Consider the following 16,166-nt stretch of genomic DNA (forward strand, 5'->3'; position numbering starts at 1 on the left):
CGCTGACCGGGACGGACAGTGTCCTACCGACCGTCACCTAAGGGCGTTTTCTCCACCGCAAGAAGGAGTGGCGTTACCAGGTCGAGGAGTGCGAATTGAAACCAGAAAGACCAGTCACCGATTCCGTGGTCAGAAGCACATGCGGCAATTCTTGCAAGCACCAGGGCGCGATGCCAGTCAGTCCTCGGATCACGGTGGGCAAGTTGGCGGCGGCGTGTCAGTGTCGTTGTTGTAAATGCCACTCAACTGCTCGTGCTGCGCCGAATTTGATATTGTGGCCGAGTAGGAAGGTCACCCGGGCACGCAATCACTCGCCGAGCTCACACCAGACGGCAAGGCAACATCATCGCACTCAGCACCAAACTTGACCACCACTGTCGGCACCCGAGTCCTGTTCCTTGAGCAGTACATAGTACCACTGCAATCCTATGGCCTTTCTACATTTTTGCCAGGGATTCTCCTCGACTCCATGGAGCAAAAACCCCAGGCACCTGGCTCCCCGGCTAAGGCTAGACGGCCTGACACGAGAGACACTTTGCCCCGCCTTCGCCCCGGGGATGGCGACGCTGACATCCTGCCATATACTTCAAGTTCAGCTAATAAATCTCCGCTCAAGGCTTGGCCGAGGTGCTGATGCACAGGTACTAGTCCTACTACAGAAACACCATATACCATATTTGACTGTCCTCTCTCTCGGGAGAGCTACCCTTACCACTTGACCCCGCTCGAAAGTCAGGGACATTTCCTGGGCCACGGAACTAACAATCAGCCCTCGGACATAGGCAGGCATGCCTGATGCTTTGATGGGGAATGCCAACCAAGATCCCAGAGTGCCGGTTCGCCTGACATGTAGGACATTTCATTCGTACTGCATCTACGCTAGGATACCTCCCCATCGCAGGCTCGTCTCCTGGACACCGCTGCAATGCTAGTGTACGAGGACAGAGTTTGACCCCAGTTCAACGGACTTATTGGAACAGACACTGATGGCAGTCGTCAGCACATTGGCGAGGAGGCCTCCACGGGAGCTGAGGTCTTCCAAGGCATGAATACGGGGCTAGAATGGACTTTACACGGATGAATTATCTATATCAGCCAATATGTACTTCTACTTCTCCTCCAAACCCGTCACTTTCTGGGCCCCGTCTCTCCTCTTAATTTCATCCTTACAACAGCTCAAGATATTCTGCCTTGCTCAGATATGACTAACACTAACGGCGTGACTGGCCTGGACGGGGTTAATGGGACTGATGGTTCTGGAAAATCAGGCCATGTTTCCGTGGAAGAGTTCGTTCAGCAGCAGAGCTACGACTACATCATCTGTGGTGGAGGCACAGCGGGATTGACTGTTGCTGCGCGCCTAACGGAGAATCCTGAAGTCACTGTTGGGGTCATTGAAGCTGGGAAGAACCGACTGGGAGATGCTCTCGTCGACACCCCTGCCTTGTTTCTCCAGATGCTGGGCAACAAAGAGTATGACTGGACGTTTGATACAGTTCCCCAGGTACAGTATCGACAACGGCCGTTATATGCTCGGCGACTAAACATGCCACGCAGGTGGGAAACAAAAGCAAAATCCATCATGTCCCTCGCGGACGGGCCCTAGGTGGAAGCAGTGCCATCAACTACATGATGTAAGTCGATGCGCTTATACCCCCGCTACTTCTGTGCCGACGGTAACACGTTTCCCAAGGTACGTGCGTGGTTCGGATCATGACTACGATGACTGGGCCGAACTCGCCAACGACCCCGCCTGGTCGTCAGCCAAACTGAAGGAGTACATGCGCAAGCACCAGAGCCTGGAGCCGATCGACGAGCAAGTCATCGATCGTACATGCATGCCATTCGTCGGCGACAATCACGGCACCAGTGGCCCCGTTCGCACCAGTTTCAACGACTTCCGCCTCCCACTCGAGGACGACATCGTCAAAGCCGCAGACCAAGCCACCGGCTTCGACAAGAAACCCATCGACCCTTGGAGCGGCGACCACATAGGCTTCTACAATACACTTGGAACCGTGGTGCGGACCGGTGCGGACAAGGGCAAACGCAGCTACGCAGCCCGTGGGTATTTCCAAGCCAACCAACACCGGCCGAATCTGAAGGTCATCACCGAATCACTCGTTTCTCGAGTTATACTGGATGAGAACAAGACAGCAACAGGAGTCGAGTTCATCCACAATGGCCACAAGCACACGATCAGAGCGAATCGCGAAGTCATTGTCGCCGGCGGCGCCATCAACACGCCTCAAATCCTCGAACTGTCGGGAATCGGGGACCCCAAAGTGCTAGAGGCCGCCGGGATCGAATGTCTCGTCGAGCTGCCCAGCGTCGGCACCAACTATCAAGACCATGTAGTCAGTGCGATTGTATACCAGCTGGCGCCAGACCAAATGTCAGGCGACTCAATCTACAAGCCTGAAGTCATGGCCGAGGCCCAGAAAGCACTGGCAGAAATGCAAGGCGGGCCTCTGACATCAATCCAATCCGTACAAGGATTCTTCCCATGCTCGCTGTTCCTCGAACCAGGGGAGCTCGACGAGATTGTGGCGTCCACCAGGAAAACCCAAGAAGATCCATCCACCCCGGCGTTCCAGAAGAAGCAACTCGACAAAGTGATCGCACACCTCCGCGACCCGCATTCTGCAAATTTACAATTCGTCTTCATCGCGGCGACAGCCGATATGGTGCACGGCGTGCAAGACCAAAGTAAGCTGTGGCCTCCACCATCAGACACATCGGGCGCCACTCCGGATGGAATTACACTCGCTGTCTGTGTGCAGTACCCCGTGTCCCGCGGCCACGTTCATATCCGAAGCGCCGATCCAACCGCCTACCCTGAAGTTGACCCGGGTTACCTATCGCATGAAGCCGACGTGGCCGTTCTGGCCGCGGGCATCAAGTTCATCGAATCGCTCGCACGTGCACCTGCCCTCCAAGGGAAACTCGGTCCTCGGATCCAGCCGAGCAGAAAAGATTTCCCACACCTGGATACCGTCGACGCCCGACGCGCCGCCGTGCGTGAATTTTGTCTAGGCGAGTATCATAGCTGTGGCAGCTGCGCCATGGGCGATACCGTTGACTCGAGACTGCGTGTCCTTGGTGGCGTGAAAAAACTGCGCGTCGTCGATGCTAGTGTTTTCCCAAACAATGTCTCGGGGAATATTGTTAGTAGTGTCTATATGCTTGCCGAGAAGGCCGCGGATCTGATCAAGGAGGACTGGGAGTTTGATGTGCTTGGAAAAGTTAAGGCTCAAGTCCAAGCGAAAGCCGAAAAGGGACCGTAGATTGCAGTGGTGAGCGATTCCTTCTGGCTTGGGTGGGGGATAACATTTCCGTGCTCGTGCCATGCAGAGCCAAGGACTCGGTGGCCAAAATCTGTACTTGTATTCATCACAGGGCAATGCGGTAGTGGTGTGTTGATGTTGGAATTGGAGTTCCGTTGAATTCCGTTCTTTCGGTACAGTACCAACCATTGACCAATGTGTGATCTGATCCATTTTTGCCTTAAGTACAGACCTAAGTGACCTAACGCACGTACCTGTCGTCTCTTCCTATGAGTATCTAGGTTATGAGGCATGAAAATTCTTGATGGAAATCAATGTCCGTGTGTAACTACCAGGTGTGTACTGTAGGTGTCTCTAGATTGTAGACTGCATCCCAGGAGAGGCGGGGGTACGGGATGAACCATGTGAGCCTCAGGTGGATCTGCATAGCAAAAAGAATGGGTACGAAGTTGAACATTTTGTCCATGTCCTTGGATGGTTACATGTACTAGTTGTTGTACATGGAAACGGGGACATAGATGGGGACCGGGTCACCGTAGCATACAATATACAGCACAGTGCAGTATCAGCCCTAAAATGTTCGTCTAGGTAGCCTTGCCTTTTTTTATTGGTCGTATTCAACCTATTTCAAATGTACGCATAGCAGAGGTCCAGCGGCTGTTCATGTTCCTGTTTTTGGTTCCTTTTTTCTGTCTTTTGTTCGTTCGCCTTTGTCGTACGTCGTGGGTAGGGTAGGGGTACCTACAGTACCCTGTATCCACGGTAGTGGTGAGCCTACTACTAGCAGTCCCCACTACCTACTAGCCAAACAATCTATAGTATGTTACAGTTAGAGCACGAGAGCCATCCATCCCCCCGTGGAGCATACGAGGTAAGCGAGGCATGGCTAGCCGGGTTCTTCCAGAACTCGGGTCTCGGTCTCGGTCTCGGTCTCGCAACGGACCAGAACCAACCTGACGAGCGAGCGAGCGAGTGGAACCGCTGGAGTCTAAGAGTAGTGTCCACCATGTGAGAGGGCCCAGGTCTCGATTCTCACTTTTTCTTCGACGTGGTGTGCTGCTGTGGGGACGTCTATGGCACCCGGGCCCTTATCTCGCAATACTCAGTATCCCTAGGACTCGGTACTGTGCAGGAAATTCCGTACACTGCTCAAAGTTGCGTTGATGGGAGCTTGGAAGGCCACGCAGCGTGGTCCAGTACGGACGATTGATCCCGTCGTGCCTCGACTTTCGGCTGTATTGTCTAGAATGGTGTGAAATCTTGACTTTTCAGCGTTGGCTCTGGAAGTCCGAGATTCAAAGGCCAGGTACTTTGGGCAGTGTCACTTCGTGACCATAATTGTTGCCGCGCGCTTCCAGTAATGGGTTGCCAGCGTTGAGTACGGTAGTCTTGATGGGGAAGTGGGTTCATGTGGTATTCTCGAAGAGAGAGAATCCTGCAGGATATCGGCTGAGTGACATTCGAATGGCAACGACGTGCGGGTCTGGTCTCACTGGTTCAGATACCAATCTACGTTGTAGGTGATGTATGTGGATGGCAATGTTGCGGCGAAATAAGGGACTCCTTTTCCCATTTTGTGTCATCGTAATGTGAGCTTCAGTTCGACAAAGATTGCGAAGAGATCAATCGCTTATCGCAGTGCCCCTTGTCGCTGCAATGAGGTCAAATGTTTGATGATGATTCATTAGGCCAAAACGTGATGTCTCTGTTAGCATTGTGACTTTCTGTCTCCATGGTCCAACATGGCTGATCTCAACAAGGGAGGGCAGTCTGTAGCGAGAACGACGTAAGCCGAGGAGCAAGACATATCGCAGCTGTGTCCTTGCAGCTTCCAGATCGCAATGTGCAGTGGTGGACATCAGGATGTGTGATGCAGGGATGAGACGATCATAACATCATAACGGTCACGTTAGAAAGATCTGTGGGACCTGGACCTGGACCAGGGATCCCGATATGGAAAATCCTCATCCGCATGAGTGACCGAGAAGGAACGTGATATACTGTACGGTGCGTGATCTCTGGCCTCTGACAGCTGAGCGGTAAGACCAGGCTCAGCAGAAGGAGAAGATCTTCTGTCGCCTGGATCTGGCTGCAGCCCACTCCGAGAGTAAAATGCACGATCCGTCACTGGCACACTTGACATGGTAGATCCCGGCTTCCCAATATCCCGGCTTCTCCTCTTGACTTAGCTTTTTAGCATCTGGCCAGGGTTCGTTCGCTTAGGCTTTTCAGCCTGCCACAAGAGACTTATTAGTCACTGACAACAGGACAATCCGGCCTCGCGTACCGGGTACCGAGTGGTGGAGCTTGATTCAAACGTTTCGAGTTCGTTGCAACTCGCCTGAAGTTCGGCTGCTGTAACAACTTAAAAAATCAGGTGTTTGGTAGTGTGTAGCGGTTGCTAACGGGCTTTTTTATAGCATTCTTTCCATCCTCGTGTTCAATGTAGAGACGTCTCATTCGTCTGAAGGAGTTTCCTCATCTCGCGATCATGCACCCAGTTTGGGACGACAACAGCATGCGACTCTACAGTCTGTAGATTGGCCACGCAGCAGATGGGACGACAGCCCCATCACTGCTAGTCTACGTCCCTAGGAGGGAAGACTCCAGGTTCTCGTAGTCGCCGTGCAGTGAGCCCCGTGTAGGTACTACTGAAGTGCTGTTCAACCCCAGTACTGGCGTCGTGAGTGGCAGCATTGATACCTAGTACCTTTTTTAGGCAGCTTTCGCTTGGCAGGAAGAGAAGGACGTTGGTTCACAGCCAATCAAGCAAAAACGTGGGTGAACTTGGAGCCCCAAGTCGTCCTAGCACGTGCCAGGGTTGGTTGGGTCACAGCAACGCACTAGAGCAGGCTAAAGCTATATCAGGCTAGTCGCTGGCTAATAGTGGCATCGCGTATCACTATCAACACGTCTGCCCCGAATTGCACGTTCCCTTGAATCCTCCAGTATCATGGTTTTCGCTTCGTGTCTGTCATACCCAATTTTCCACGGCACCACAAATCGCACAGCTCGCGGTGACGATAGTGTGGTTGATCCCTCAAGACTTCTCCCATCATTGATCTTCACTTTCCGCTGCCACTCAGTCTTGGAAGTCGACCGAATAGCATCATTGATGGATCGAGAATTGTGCGCTTACGATCCCTGCAAATGTCCATCGGGGATAACGCCTTAGCTGTCAGCGGGCGAATCTGTCAGGCAGGGCACGTTGTCTCAGGGACGCTTCTGGTTCGTCGCTGGGAATTAGTCCAGGGCAACCTCGCAACCTCTTCAGCCTTCACTGACACCGGACCAGCGCCATATCGGCACTGTTTGCAGTATGGTTCACCCCAAGGGTAACATCACTGTGGATGAGCTGGGGCTACATCGAGGCTCTCATGCGCAAGCACCCTGCTAGTAGCGGGTAGCATCCAAGATACAGCACACCCGTCTTTCAGCCCACCCTGTTGCAGGCTTCTCGAACAAAGTGGCACCTGCAAGCGATGGGCCCAGCGACAACAAGTGGTGAGATGATGAGGGCCGAGAGATTCGAGCGATGAAATTTTGAGCCAACAGGCATGGAGGACCGCACCATCGTTCGGAGCCGGGTCCCCTGTTGCGGCCCCCTTCTTCTAGGTTGCACACTGCGTGCCTGTGGCCGGACGCCTAATTGGCCATGGACCATGCGTTGCCCTTACTCAAAGCAATGTGAATTCTCTGAACCCTGACCGGCGTGGGCGAAATCTCGTCGACTTGCATCGAGTCGCCTCGTCCAAACCCACCCGCCAGGTGCATGACGGGTCCACCCTTGGACTCGCCGACAGAAGAAAAATGGCAGCCAGGTTCAACCCCAGGCCAAAGGTATATGTAGGACAGGTCTGCCGTGCTGGGTCTTGAGAAACCGTCTCTTCGCAAGCGTCTCTTGTAGCAAACAAGCAACTCTTGACTATTCTTGGTCCTTGGACGACTTTTCTTGGGCAGACCCTGCGCACGCTTCTCATCCAGTCGCTTGCCCACCATGGCCACCAAGACAGCGGGCGGCAATGCTGCCTTCCACAACTTCCATAACGACTTCGCCCATATTCAAGACCCCAACGAGCGACGACGACTTGCTCTCGCCGAAATCGACAAGGCTCCCTTTGGCTGGTACCATGTCCGCGCCATCGTTGTCGCCGGTATTGGTTTCTTCACTGATGCCTACGATATCTTCGCCATCAACTTGGTCACCGCCATGTTGGGTGTTGTTTACTGGCAAAATGCTCCCAAGAACCCTGGCAAAATCCCCTCCAACTCGGATACAGCCATCAAGGTCGCAACCTCCGGTGGTACCGTCCTCGGTCAAGTCGGCTTTGGCTGGGCTGCGGATATGGTCGGACGGAAACGGATGTATGGTCTGGAATTGATTGTCATCATTATGGCCACCCTCGCCCAAGCTCTCTCGTCCGACTCTGCCGCCATCTCGGTCGTGGGTCTCATTATCTTCTGGCGTGTCATGATGGGTATCGGTATCGGTGGTGACTACCCGCTGTCTTCGATCATCACTTCTGAGTAAGTTTCTTTGTCTCTTGGTGAGATTGGCAAGCTCTAACAGTGTACTTTCAGATTCGCTACTACCAAATGGAGAGGTGCCATGATGGGTTCTGTGTTCGCCATGCAGGGTATCGGCCAGTTCTGTGCTGCCATCATTGCCTTGATCGTCACCACTGGCTTCAAGGAGTCTCTCATCACTGCCAAGACGGTCGACAGGTGCGACGGTGTCTGCCTGCTCGCCGTCGACAAGATGTGGCGTGTCATCATCGGTTTCGGTGCCGTCCCCGGCTGCATTGCCCTGTACTTCCGTCTCACCATTCCCGAAACCCCTCGATACACCTTCGATGTGGCGCGTGACTCCGAGAAGGCCGTCGAAGACGTCAAGGCGTACAAGATGGGCAAGCGCGAGGGCCACCCCGACGAAGTCAACCGAGCCGCCGTCCTGCAAGATTCTCGTGCCCGCCTCGACCCTCCCAAGGCTTCGTGGCGCGACTTCTGGCGCCACTACGGCCAATGGAAGCACGGCAAAGTCCTCATTGGAACGGCAGGATCGTGGTTCTTCCTCGATGTCGCTTTCTACGGTCTCGGTCTCAACAACTCGATCATTCTCAGTGCCATCGGTTACGCATCCGGTAACAACGTGTACAAGATCTTCCGCAACACCGCCATTGGTAACTTGATCATTGTCTGCGCCGGCGCCATTCCAGGCTACTGGGTTACGGTCGCCACTGTCGACACTATCGGCCGCAAGCCTATCCAGCTGATGGGCTTCATCCTCTTGACCATCATCTTTGTTATTATCGGTTTCGCGTACCACAAGCTGCACGAGGGCGGTCTTTTGGCCCTGTACGTCCTGGCGCAGTTCTTCTTCAACTTCGGCCCCAACGCCACCACCTTTATCGTTCCCGGCGAGTGCTTCCCCACCCGCTACCGATCGACCTCGCACGGCATCTCTGCCGCCTCTGGCAAGGTTGGCGCCATCATCGCCCAGTGTGTGTTCGGTCCCTTGCGTACCCGCGGTCACCCGACCAAGGACAACCCGTCGCCATGGCTCAACCACGTCATGGAGATTTTTGCTCTGTTCATGTTGTGCGGTGTCTTTACTACGCTGTTGATTCCCGAGACCAAGCGCAAGACTCTTGAGGAGCTGGCTGGCGAGGTTCCCGGCACCAAGAACTACGACCCCGAGACTGCCGGCCACCGCAGGGACTCGTACGTTGCGCCCTACCCGGCATCGTCGTCGCCCGACGAGATTGCCCAAGAAAAAACCACCACTGTTTAAACGAGCATCCAAATGGGAGGGTTTCTAGCATCTGGCTCTTTGTGAACGAGCCGAAGGTTGTTTTCTCTTTTTGCACGAAAAACATGGGTGGTTCCAGCAAGTCGACGTGCGCTTGTCGCCCGGTTCTGCAGGGGATTTAACACGTTTGGAGTGAATTTTCGCAAGCAGTGTAGATTAATAATAGAATTTGAAAATACACACCACAGTACAAACAAACAAACAAGCAAGAATTTTGCTAATTACGCATGGTAGTAGTCGCACGACACGATGGCTGAGTTCACTTTCGATCAAGGCGACACAGATACTCGACATCACGGCACGTTCCTCCATCTATGCCGATAGCACAAGCAAACGTCCTGACCCGCAAGTATACTACTGCATGAGAAGCACTGTCCTTGATGATGGTAGTAAAAATATGCCCAAAGTGACCCAACGGCCGGCGTCTTCGCCGATGCAGGCGAGGGTTTCCATTCGGCGTGGTCCGAGAGTATATTCCGCAAGAACCGCAGTCTCGGGTTGAGGTGTGACATCTTCAGTACCACTGTACCCTACCTACATATCACACCCTGCCAATGTTGTGGTTCCGGACCCAGATAAGCCCGTGGCTGGATCCCCTGCCACGGTTGGCTGAACACCAAGTACGCACTATTGAAGTGGATATAGACCGACTGCTATAACAGCGGCGCCAGATGGAGCAAGCCGTGGAGACTTGCGTGAGGACCTTCTTGTGTGAGAGATTTTCGTACTGTACCTTGTTCAAGTTTGTGTATACTAGTGATGCGGAAAGGCTGAAGATGAGCCTTGGTGAATGCCGCTCACTGGCACTACTAGGACAGCGTCAGTGTGGAAACCAAACTTCAAAAATATCGGCCCGGAGTGTTTCTGTGTTCGTGTGTGCATAGGTCAGTGATAGCGACATGGTAGATCACAGGTCATGACAGGAGAGTGATGTTATGATGTCTATCAGAATGGGATTCGAGCTTGGAACAGGGCTGGAGACACTGGCATCAATGGAAGAGTTTGAGCCTTGTGGCAGTACTTGGTACCTGGGTTTCTGGAAGGAAGGCCATGGTCTGACAACACTGGACGCCTGAAACTTGGCGGTAAAAGAGCTCATTCAGCGTGCGTTTTTACAGAAAATAGGTTTGTCAGACAGAATTGTCATTCGAGCTTCTCGAGCCAGGCAGAACTGGGGCATTCGCATTGACATCCCGTCGGGCGGACACTGGGAGCCGTCCTTTGAAAGCATCGAGAACCTGAACCCGACTCCGATCGGCTTGTCGGCATCAATTACCAACATCATTGATTGCATGCGAGTGTATTAATTGTACAAAGCCAGAAAGAAACTTGAGAAACGGGTGCTGGCACTGCAAGGTGACACCACCGATCACGGGCACCGCTCTCCCACACCCACACCTTGTACAGCCGAGGAGCTATATACAAACACTACTGCGTTCAAGCCTCGCACTACGGAGAAAAACTGGGGCCATCATTGGACTGTGGTGGGCAGCTCCGATGCAGAGCTGGCCGCAAAGCTCGATCAGCGTCCCCAAGGAATCCTTCCGCCACTCAGGCTGTCACAGCGGGGAATCCATGAGCTTGTCCCTCTTTCGATCTCTCTCTCGCTCCAGCCTAACGAAGCTTTGGGGTTGCTCCAGACCGGTTCACCAGCTCATAGCTGGTATAGCTGGACCCGTTCCTTGCTAACACCTCCTCTAAACGCAGGTACATGCCTCCCACGTTGCTGGCTATCAAATTTTATTTGTCGGATAAGAGAACTCCAGCTATGAACGGAAAGCTCTTGCAGGAACGGCGGGATGGCCGCTGCTACTAGTCCAAGTGCCCATCAAGGTTGGTAGTGATAGCTCTGTAGAGCTAGAGCTCCCCAACTCCCACTCTTTGCTCTGATCCGAGCACTTTGTAGCTTCTCAATTCGTCCACGTGGGACTGGGATAAGCCGCAGCTTGCCTGCATGCATGCCGGACGATGCGGTCGACTTCCGGGAAGCGGGAAGCTGTGAGGTCTGGTGTCTTAAGTACAAAATGACCAGGTTCCCATCCTCATCAGGCCCGAACTTCTCTCTGTCTATCCTGTCGTCACAAATCCTTGTAGCTCAGCCAGCAGGGTAAGCCATCAGCGTCCCGCCTCAGCTCTCCGTGATCCAGGACGGTCCGCCTCACCACCATGCGCGCAACAATCGGCCATTTGGCCTTGACGGCCCTGGCCGCAGACCTTGCTGCCGCATTCCCATTCCAGCCTCGTGGTGAGAAGCACACTCCCAAGGCATCACCTCAGGACTACTTGGTCTCCGTGGGTCCTCGACCATACTACCTCATCCACAACATGACCGAGGGCCCCCTCAAGTCCAAGCTCGAGTCATGCCAGAACACGCCCGGCGAAATCACCGCATGGAGCATCGGCCACCGCGGCGGCGGTACTCTACAGATCCCCGAAGAAACAGTCGAGTCAACCTTGGCCGGTGCCCGAATGGGAGCCGGGATCCTGGAGTGCGACGTGTCCTTCACCAAAGACCTGGGTCTCGTATGCCGCCACGACATTTGCGACTTGCACACCACGACCGACATCTTGCTCCGGCCCGAACTGGCAGCCAAATGCACCAAGCCATTCACGCCCGCCAATGCCACGCACAGCGCCTCAGCACTCTGCTGCACCAGCGACATAACCAAGGACGAGTTCATGTCCCTCTGCGGCAAGATGGACGGGTCCAACTCGAGCGCCACCACGCCCGAGGACTACCAACATGGTACTCCCTTCTTCCGAACCGAACTCTACGACACCTGTGGTCAAGTCATGTCTCTAGAAAGCTACATTGATCTCGTCGATTCGCTTCCCGGCTATCGCAACTTCACCCCGGAACTCAAAACCCCGCCTGCTGCTGTGCCGATGCCCTTCAATGGCTACACGCAAGCCCAATATTCCCGAGACATGATCAACACCTTCGTCAAAAAGGGAATCAGCCCCGACCGTGTGTTTGCGCAATCTTTTACTCCGGCCGATATTTATCTGTGGTTGAACGAGTTCCCTGACTTTGGCAAGCAAGCCGTTTTCCTCGACGAGGACGGTGATGCACCAGGCAACTTCACCACTGCTGTCAACCGACTGCCTGCTTTGAAAGCTAGTGGTGTCAATATCATCTCGCCCCCGATCAACTACCTGTTGGCCGTGGGAGGTCCGGACAACAAGACCGTCGTGCCCTCGGATTACGCCCTTACGGCCAAGAAGGCCGGTCTGGATATCATCTCGTGGTCCTTTGAGCGGTCGGGACCTCTGACTCGTGTCGCTGCCGACGACGACTATTATTATGAATCTGTGGCTCCGATCATGCACTATGATGGCCAGATGTACGAGGTTCTGGATGTCCTGGGTCGTGAAATCGGTGTCAAGGCCATGTTTTCCGATTGGTCTGCTACTGTCACTTACTATGCCAACTGTTTCGGGTTCAAGGGGCCTGGAAACTGAAACTGAGTAAGTGATATGCGGTGATTGAGCGGAGCGGAGACCGTCAGTGGGCACGCAAATAAACAAAAGAGAATGAGTGGAAAGAGAAAAGAAAGCTCAGCAACAGGAGGGACTGAATAATGAGGCTGCTACAGTACAATAGGGACGCAGTCGAGTCTAAAATACAATCCTTGATTAATATACAGTACAGTATATACCAGGACGTTCTTCATAATTTCGGGTTGTGTCATGGTTTCCGCGCCGTGTAGTTGTCGCGTACTGTAGATGCAGCCTTGTCCAGCACATTGTCAATACATTGCAGCTGAGACGCATGCGTTTCGCATCATCGTCCTAGTACTTTGCAGTTGGAAAGGAAAGTCTATGAAGTACTCTAGCACTGCTGTGGTACTGGCAGGTGGCTGCCTACCTAGGTACCTAGGTAGGTAGGGTGATATGCTCATTGCTCTCCAACATGTTCACCAGCAAGTTGAAGACCTACGTAGGTAGGTAGGCCTAGGGTTCAGCATGTGATAAAAAGCTGTGCAGTGGCATCCTATGGGCTTGGAATTCAGTAGTACAAGTAACGGCGGGATATCTTTCTTTTTTCTGTCATCAGATCAACAAAAACCGGTGTGTGTATCCGCGGCGGCAGCAGCAGCAGCAGCAGTAGTTTGTGGCAAGCAAGCAAGCAAGCTGATAGACACCTTATATTACTAGAAAAGGAAAAAAAAGATAACTGTAAGTATATTATACAAAACTAAACCTAGCTCAGCATCATCATTGACATGACAATCACCTAACTGGTGACATTATTTCCACTTGCAGTCCAGTTCATGCTAGATCTAGCTAGAGGTCGCGCTGCTCGAGGCACTGGAGGTACTACTACTACTGCTGCTCGTAGTATTTATCCCCAACAATCCCGCCAACCCAGCCTCATCCAACGCCTTAATGACATCCAGTTTGATCTGGACTTTATTCGACGACAGCGCCTTCTCATAGTACTCGAGATGTTGGCCATCATAAACACTACTGTTGCCGACGATATCGATGGGTAAAATCCCCGACTTGTAGTTTGTGAAGATGAGCCCGACCACGGCGGTCTGGTTGGTTGTGGCGCGCATGGTGAATGTGTTGTTGCCTGGTTTGAGAAGGACGGATTTGAGTGTCGAGTTGCCCACGGGCAGGCCGTCGACGGACATGGTCAGGCCGACGTCGCCGAGTTGGTAGGTTGCGACGGAGGGGTTGGGGATCATGACGGTGCCGTTGGCGTTGGCGCCGTCGGGTTGCGAGGTGGTGAGGATGGTGAAGTCCGAGACGGTTAGGCCTTTGAGGGAGTTGAGACCTGGGAAGGGAAGAAATGGAATGTTAGTATAGGGATGGATGGGTAGGGGGGTTATGAAAGGGATCGGGGACTGGGATTGAATGCCACCGGGACTTTGTCTGGTGAATGGTAATGGGTGGATTGGGACACCGAATCAGATTGCTTCGGCGCACATCGCACCATTTGGTGGTTCCGAAACACTTGAGAAAGAAGGGCCGCGGGGGTAATAACAGTGGACAAAACAGTGACGGAGTGAGACAAAGTGAGCTCTACTGGGCTTACCTTTCATGGTGATCTTCTTGTTATACTTGACATTCGTCTTCGGGAGAGAGCCGTATTTGAACCCGCCCTTGCCCTTCAGATAGATGCTGTACTCGTCGCTCAGCAATACAGTCTTGGCGTACTCGTTGAACTGGTCGTGGTCGGCGATCTGGACTCGCTGTTCAATGTGCGCGATGCTACCGTTGGCAGCCGTGATGGACGGCACATTGATTCGGCAGAAGGCCTTGTCGCTATCGGGAAGACGCAAGTCGCCCGTGAACTTGTCCAGGTGGGCCGACATGCCCGAATGCGAGATAAACATGTTGTCGAGCTGTAAGTCGAACGAGTCCGGCGCCGGGTTAAGCAGAGCCATGGACTGAGGCTCAAGTTTGGCCTTGTTGATGGCCGATTGCGCTTTGTTGGGGTATCCCACGTAGACGCTGTAATTGTTAGTTTCATGTCACCACAATGTTCCATCCATGCATGGCTGAGGGTAAAGGTTTGGCTAAGCTCCACCACCAGCAAGGTAACACCTAGGGTGGGCGAGCAATAAGGTCAACACATACATTGGTAGGACAATGACCAGGACAACAATCGCAAACACAATAAACCATAGCCACCAGAACCGTGCGCAATGCCGCTTCATCTTCTGTCCAAATGTTCTTTTGCCCGCGGGGCCGGTACCATTGACCGCGGCCGTTTCATCTTGGACGTAGGCCTCCTTGTTTGCCTCCGTAGTACTCATTCTGGCGTTTCAATCGTGCCCAATTCGTAAACAAACAACAAAAACACCAGAATTAGGACAGGCGCGCGTGTGCAGTATGGTACAGTTGTATGCAGCAACGAGCGGAAGGGAAACCTGGTAAGAGGGTATGAAAGGAAGGATATGGAAGACGAAGAGGCAAACCAGTCCTTCTTGCGTTTGGTGTTGGTGTTCGTTCGCGTCGCTAGCGACTCGAACTGCTGAAATTTTCCTTGGGTCCTACACCTGTCTCCCTGCCTACCTTAAACGCCTCCCTCCCCGCAATGACATTGGATCCACAAAGGGACACACGCCTATCTGAGATGGATATGTCAACCTGCACAAGCTAGCTCTCCCCACAACTCACCAGTACTGTACATAGCAATGATTGTGTTCGTGCATGACGGCCAATTCACGTCAGCCGAGGATGTCTGATGCGTCACATGTCAAACCCGAGCATTTGTTCAGAGCATTGGTTGGCTGTAGATCCTCGGGGAGGGGGGTCAGAGCACTTCAAGGCGTTGTAGTGTTGTTAACGAGCGAGGATGGGATTCGGAAGAGTCCAGCTTGAGCGAGGCTATTTTTCTCGGCCGGTTGCAGTCCTTTTGGCGCTCCTCTCTGACCGGGGCCAAAACGGGCCGGTGCAATGGATCTAGCCAGAAATGGCTATAGTGTGTTCCAACTAACCCAATCGGGGGCATCGGCCGGGGCGTACACCACAACCGGAGCAATAATGTTACGGTGACTTTTGTGATGAAGCTCTGTTATTGGTTTGAAGCCAACGTCAATGGATGATCCGGGGACTGGTCGGTTACATTCACCGATTTAGCTGCGCCAAGCCTGCAGCTGCCCAATCACTGGCGTCCGCAGCATCTTCTTTTGACGTCCTTTCATCTCTCGCAAACTCCAAGGTCACGTTGACGGTAATCTACCTAGCTAACTTGAACATCTCTATCTGTATCTGAGATAGTTCGAGCTGCTGGCTTCGACCTCGGTCACGACCCACACCCACAAGACACTCACAGCACATGTCACGCGACCCGGGGACCCCGGGCCCCGGATTCTGCATGGAGAAGACAAGCAGTTGGAGTGGTCGGCTCCCTTGGTGCCTCGAGCGTCAACCGAGCGAGCAATAATAAACGACCCAAAGTATCTTGCCCGTCAGTGATCTGCAAGCCCGATCGCCAACATTGAAGGAGTGGCGTTTTCTTGCCATCGAGCCTCGGCTGACCCCATTCAACTCTCACGACTGCACTTCAGTGTGCGCCTCTGCTATTCTCCTCCCCCAGAAATTTGCATGAGAAG

The 16,166-nt window shown here is 53.3% G+C and overlaps 4 protein-coding genes across 4 annotated transcripts; 3 read left to right on the plus strand and 1 right to left on the minus strand.

The window, feature by feature from the left end:
* Positions 1–333: 333 nt before the first annotated feature.
* HMPREF1120_08006 (aryl-alcohol dehydrogenase) lies at positions 334–3,534 on the plus strand. The gene is made up of 3 exons (XM_009162246.1): positions 334–1,504; positions 1,558–1,634; positions 1,694–3,534. Exons 1-3 carry the CDS (start codon positions 1,202–1,204, stop codon positions 3,285–3,287), a joined length of 1,974 nt encoding a protein of 657 aa, XP_009160494.1. The 5' UTR covers positions 334–1,201; the 3' UTR covers positions 3,288–3,534.
* A 2,706-nt stretch (positions 3,535–6,240) lies between these two features.
* HMPREF1120_08007 (MFS transporter, PHS family, inorganic phosphate transporter) lies at positions 6,241–9,329 on the plus strand. Its single transcript, XM_009162247.1, has 2 exons — positions 6,241–7,814; positions 7,869–9,329. Exons 1-2 carry the CDS (start codon positions 7,285–7,287, stop codon positions 9,076–9,078), a joined length of 1,740 nt encoding a protein of 579 aa, XP_009160495.1. The 5' UTR covers positions 6,241–7,284; the 3' UTR covers positions 9,079–9,329.
* A 1,243-nt stretch (positions 9,330–10,572) lies between these two features.
* HMPREF1120_08008 (glycerophosphoryl diester phosphodiesterase) lies at positions 10,573–12,760 on the plus strand. The gene has a single exon (XM_009162248.1). It carries the CDS (start codon positions 11,263–11,265, stop codon positions 12,556–12,558), a length of 1,296 nt encoding a protein of 431 aa, XP_009160496.1. The 5' UTR covers positions 10,573–11,262; the 3' UTR covers positions 12,559–12,760.
* A 510-nt stretch (positions 12,761–13,270) lies between these two features.
* HMPREF1120_08009 (uncharacterized protein) lies at positions 13,271–15,420 on the minus strand. The gene is made up of 3 exons (XM_009162249.1): positions 14,686–15,420; positions 14,141–14,559; positions 13,271–13,879 (listed from the first exon to the last, which is right to left on the minus strand). The coding sequence occupies exons 1-3, from the start codon at positions 14,862–14,864 to the stop codon at positions 13,380–13,382; spliced, it is 1,098 nt and encodes a 365-aa protein (XP_009160497.1). The 5' UTR covers positions 14,865–15,420; the 3' UTR covers positions 13,271–13,379.
* Positions 15,421–16,166: the final 746 nt, after the last annotated feature.

Source organism: Exophiala dermatitidis (genome assembly GCF_000230625.1).
Source record: "Exophiala dermatitidis NIH/UT8656 unplaced genomic scaffold supercont1.7, whole genome shotgun sequence".
Taxonomy (NCBI): domain Eukaryota; kingdom Fungi; phylum Ascomycota; class Eurotiomycetes; order Chaetothyriales; family Herpotrichiellaceae; genus Exophiala; species Exophiala dermatitidis.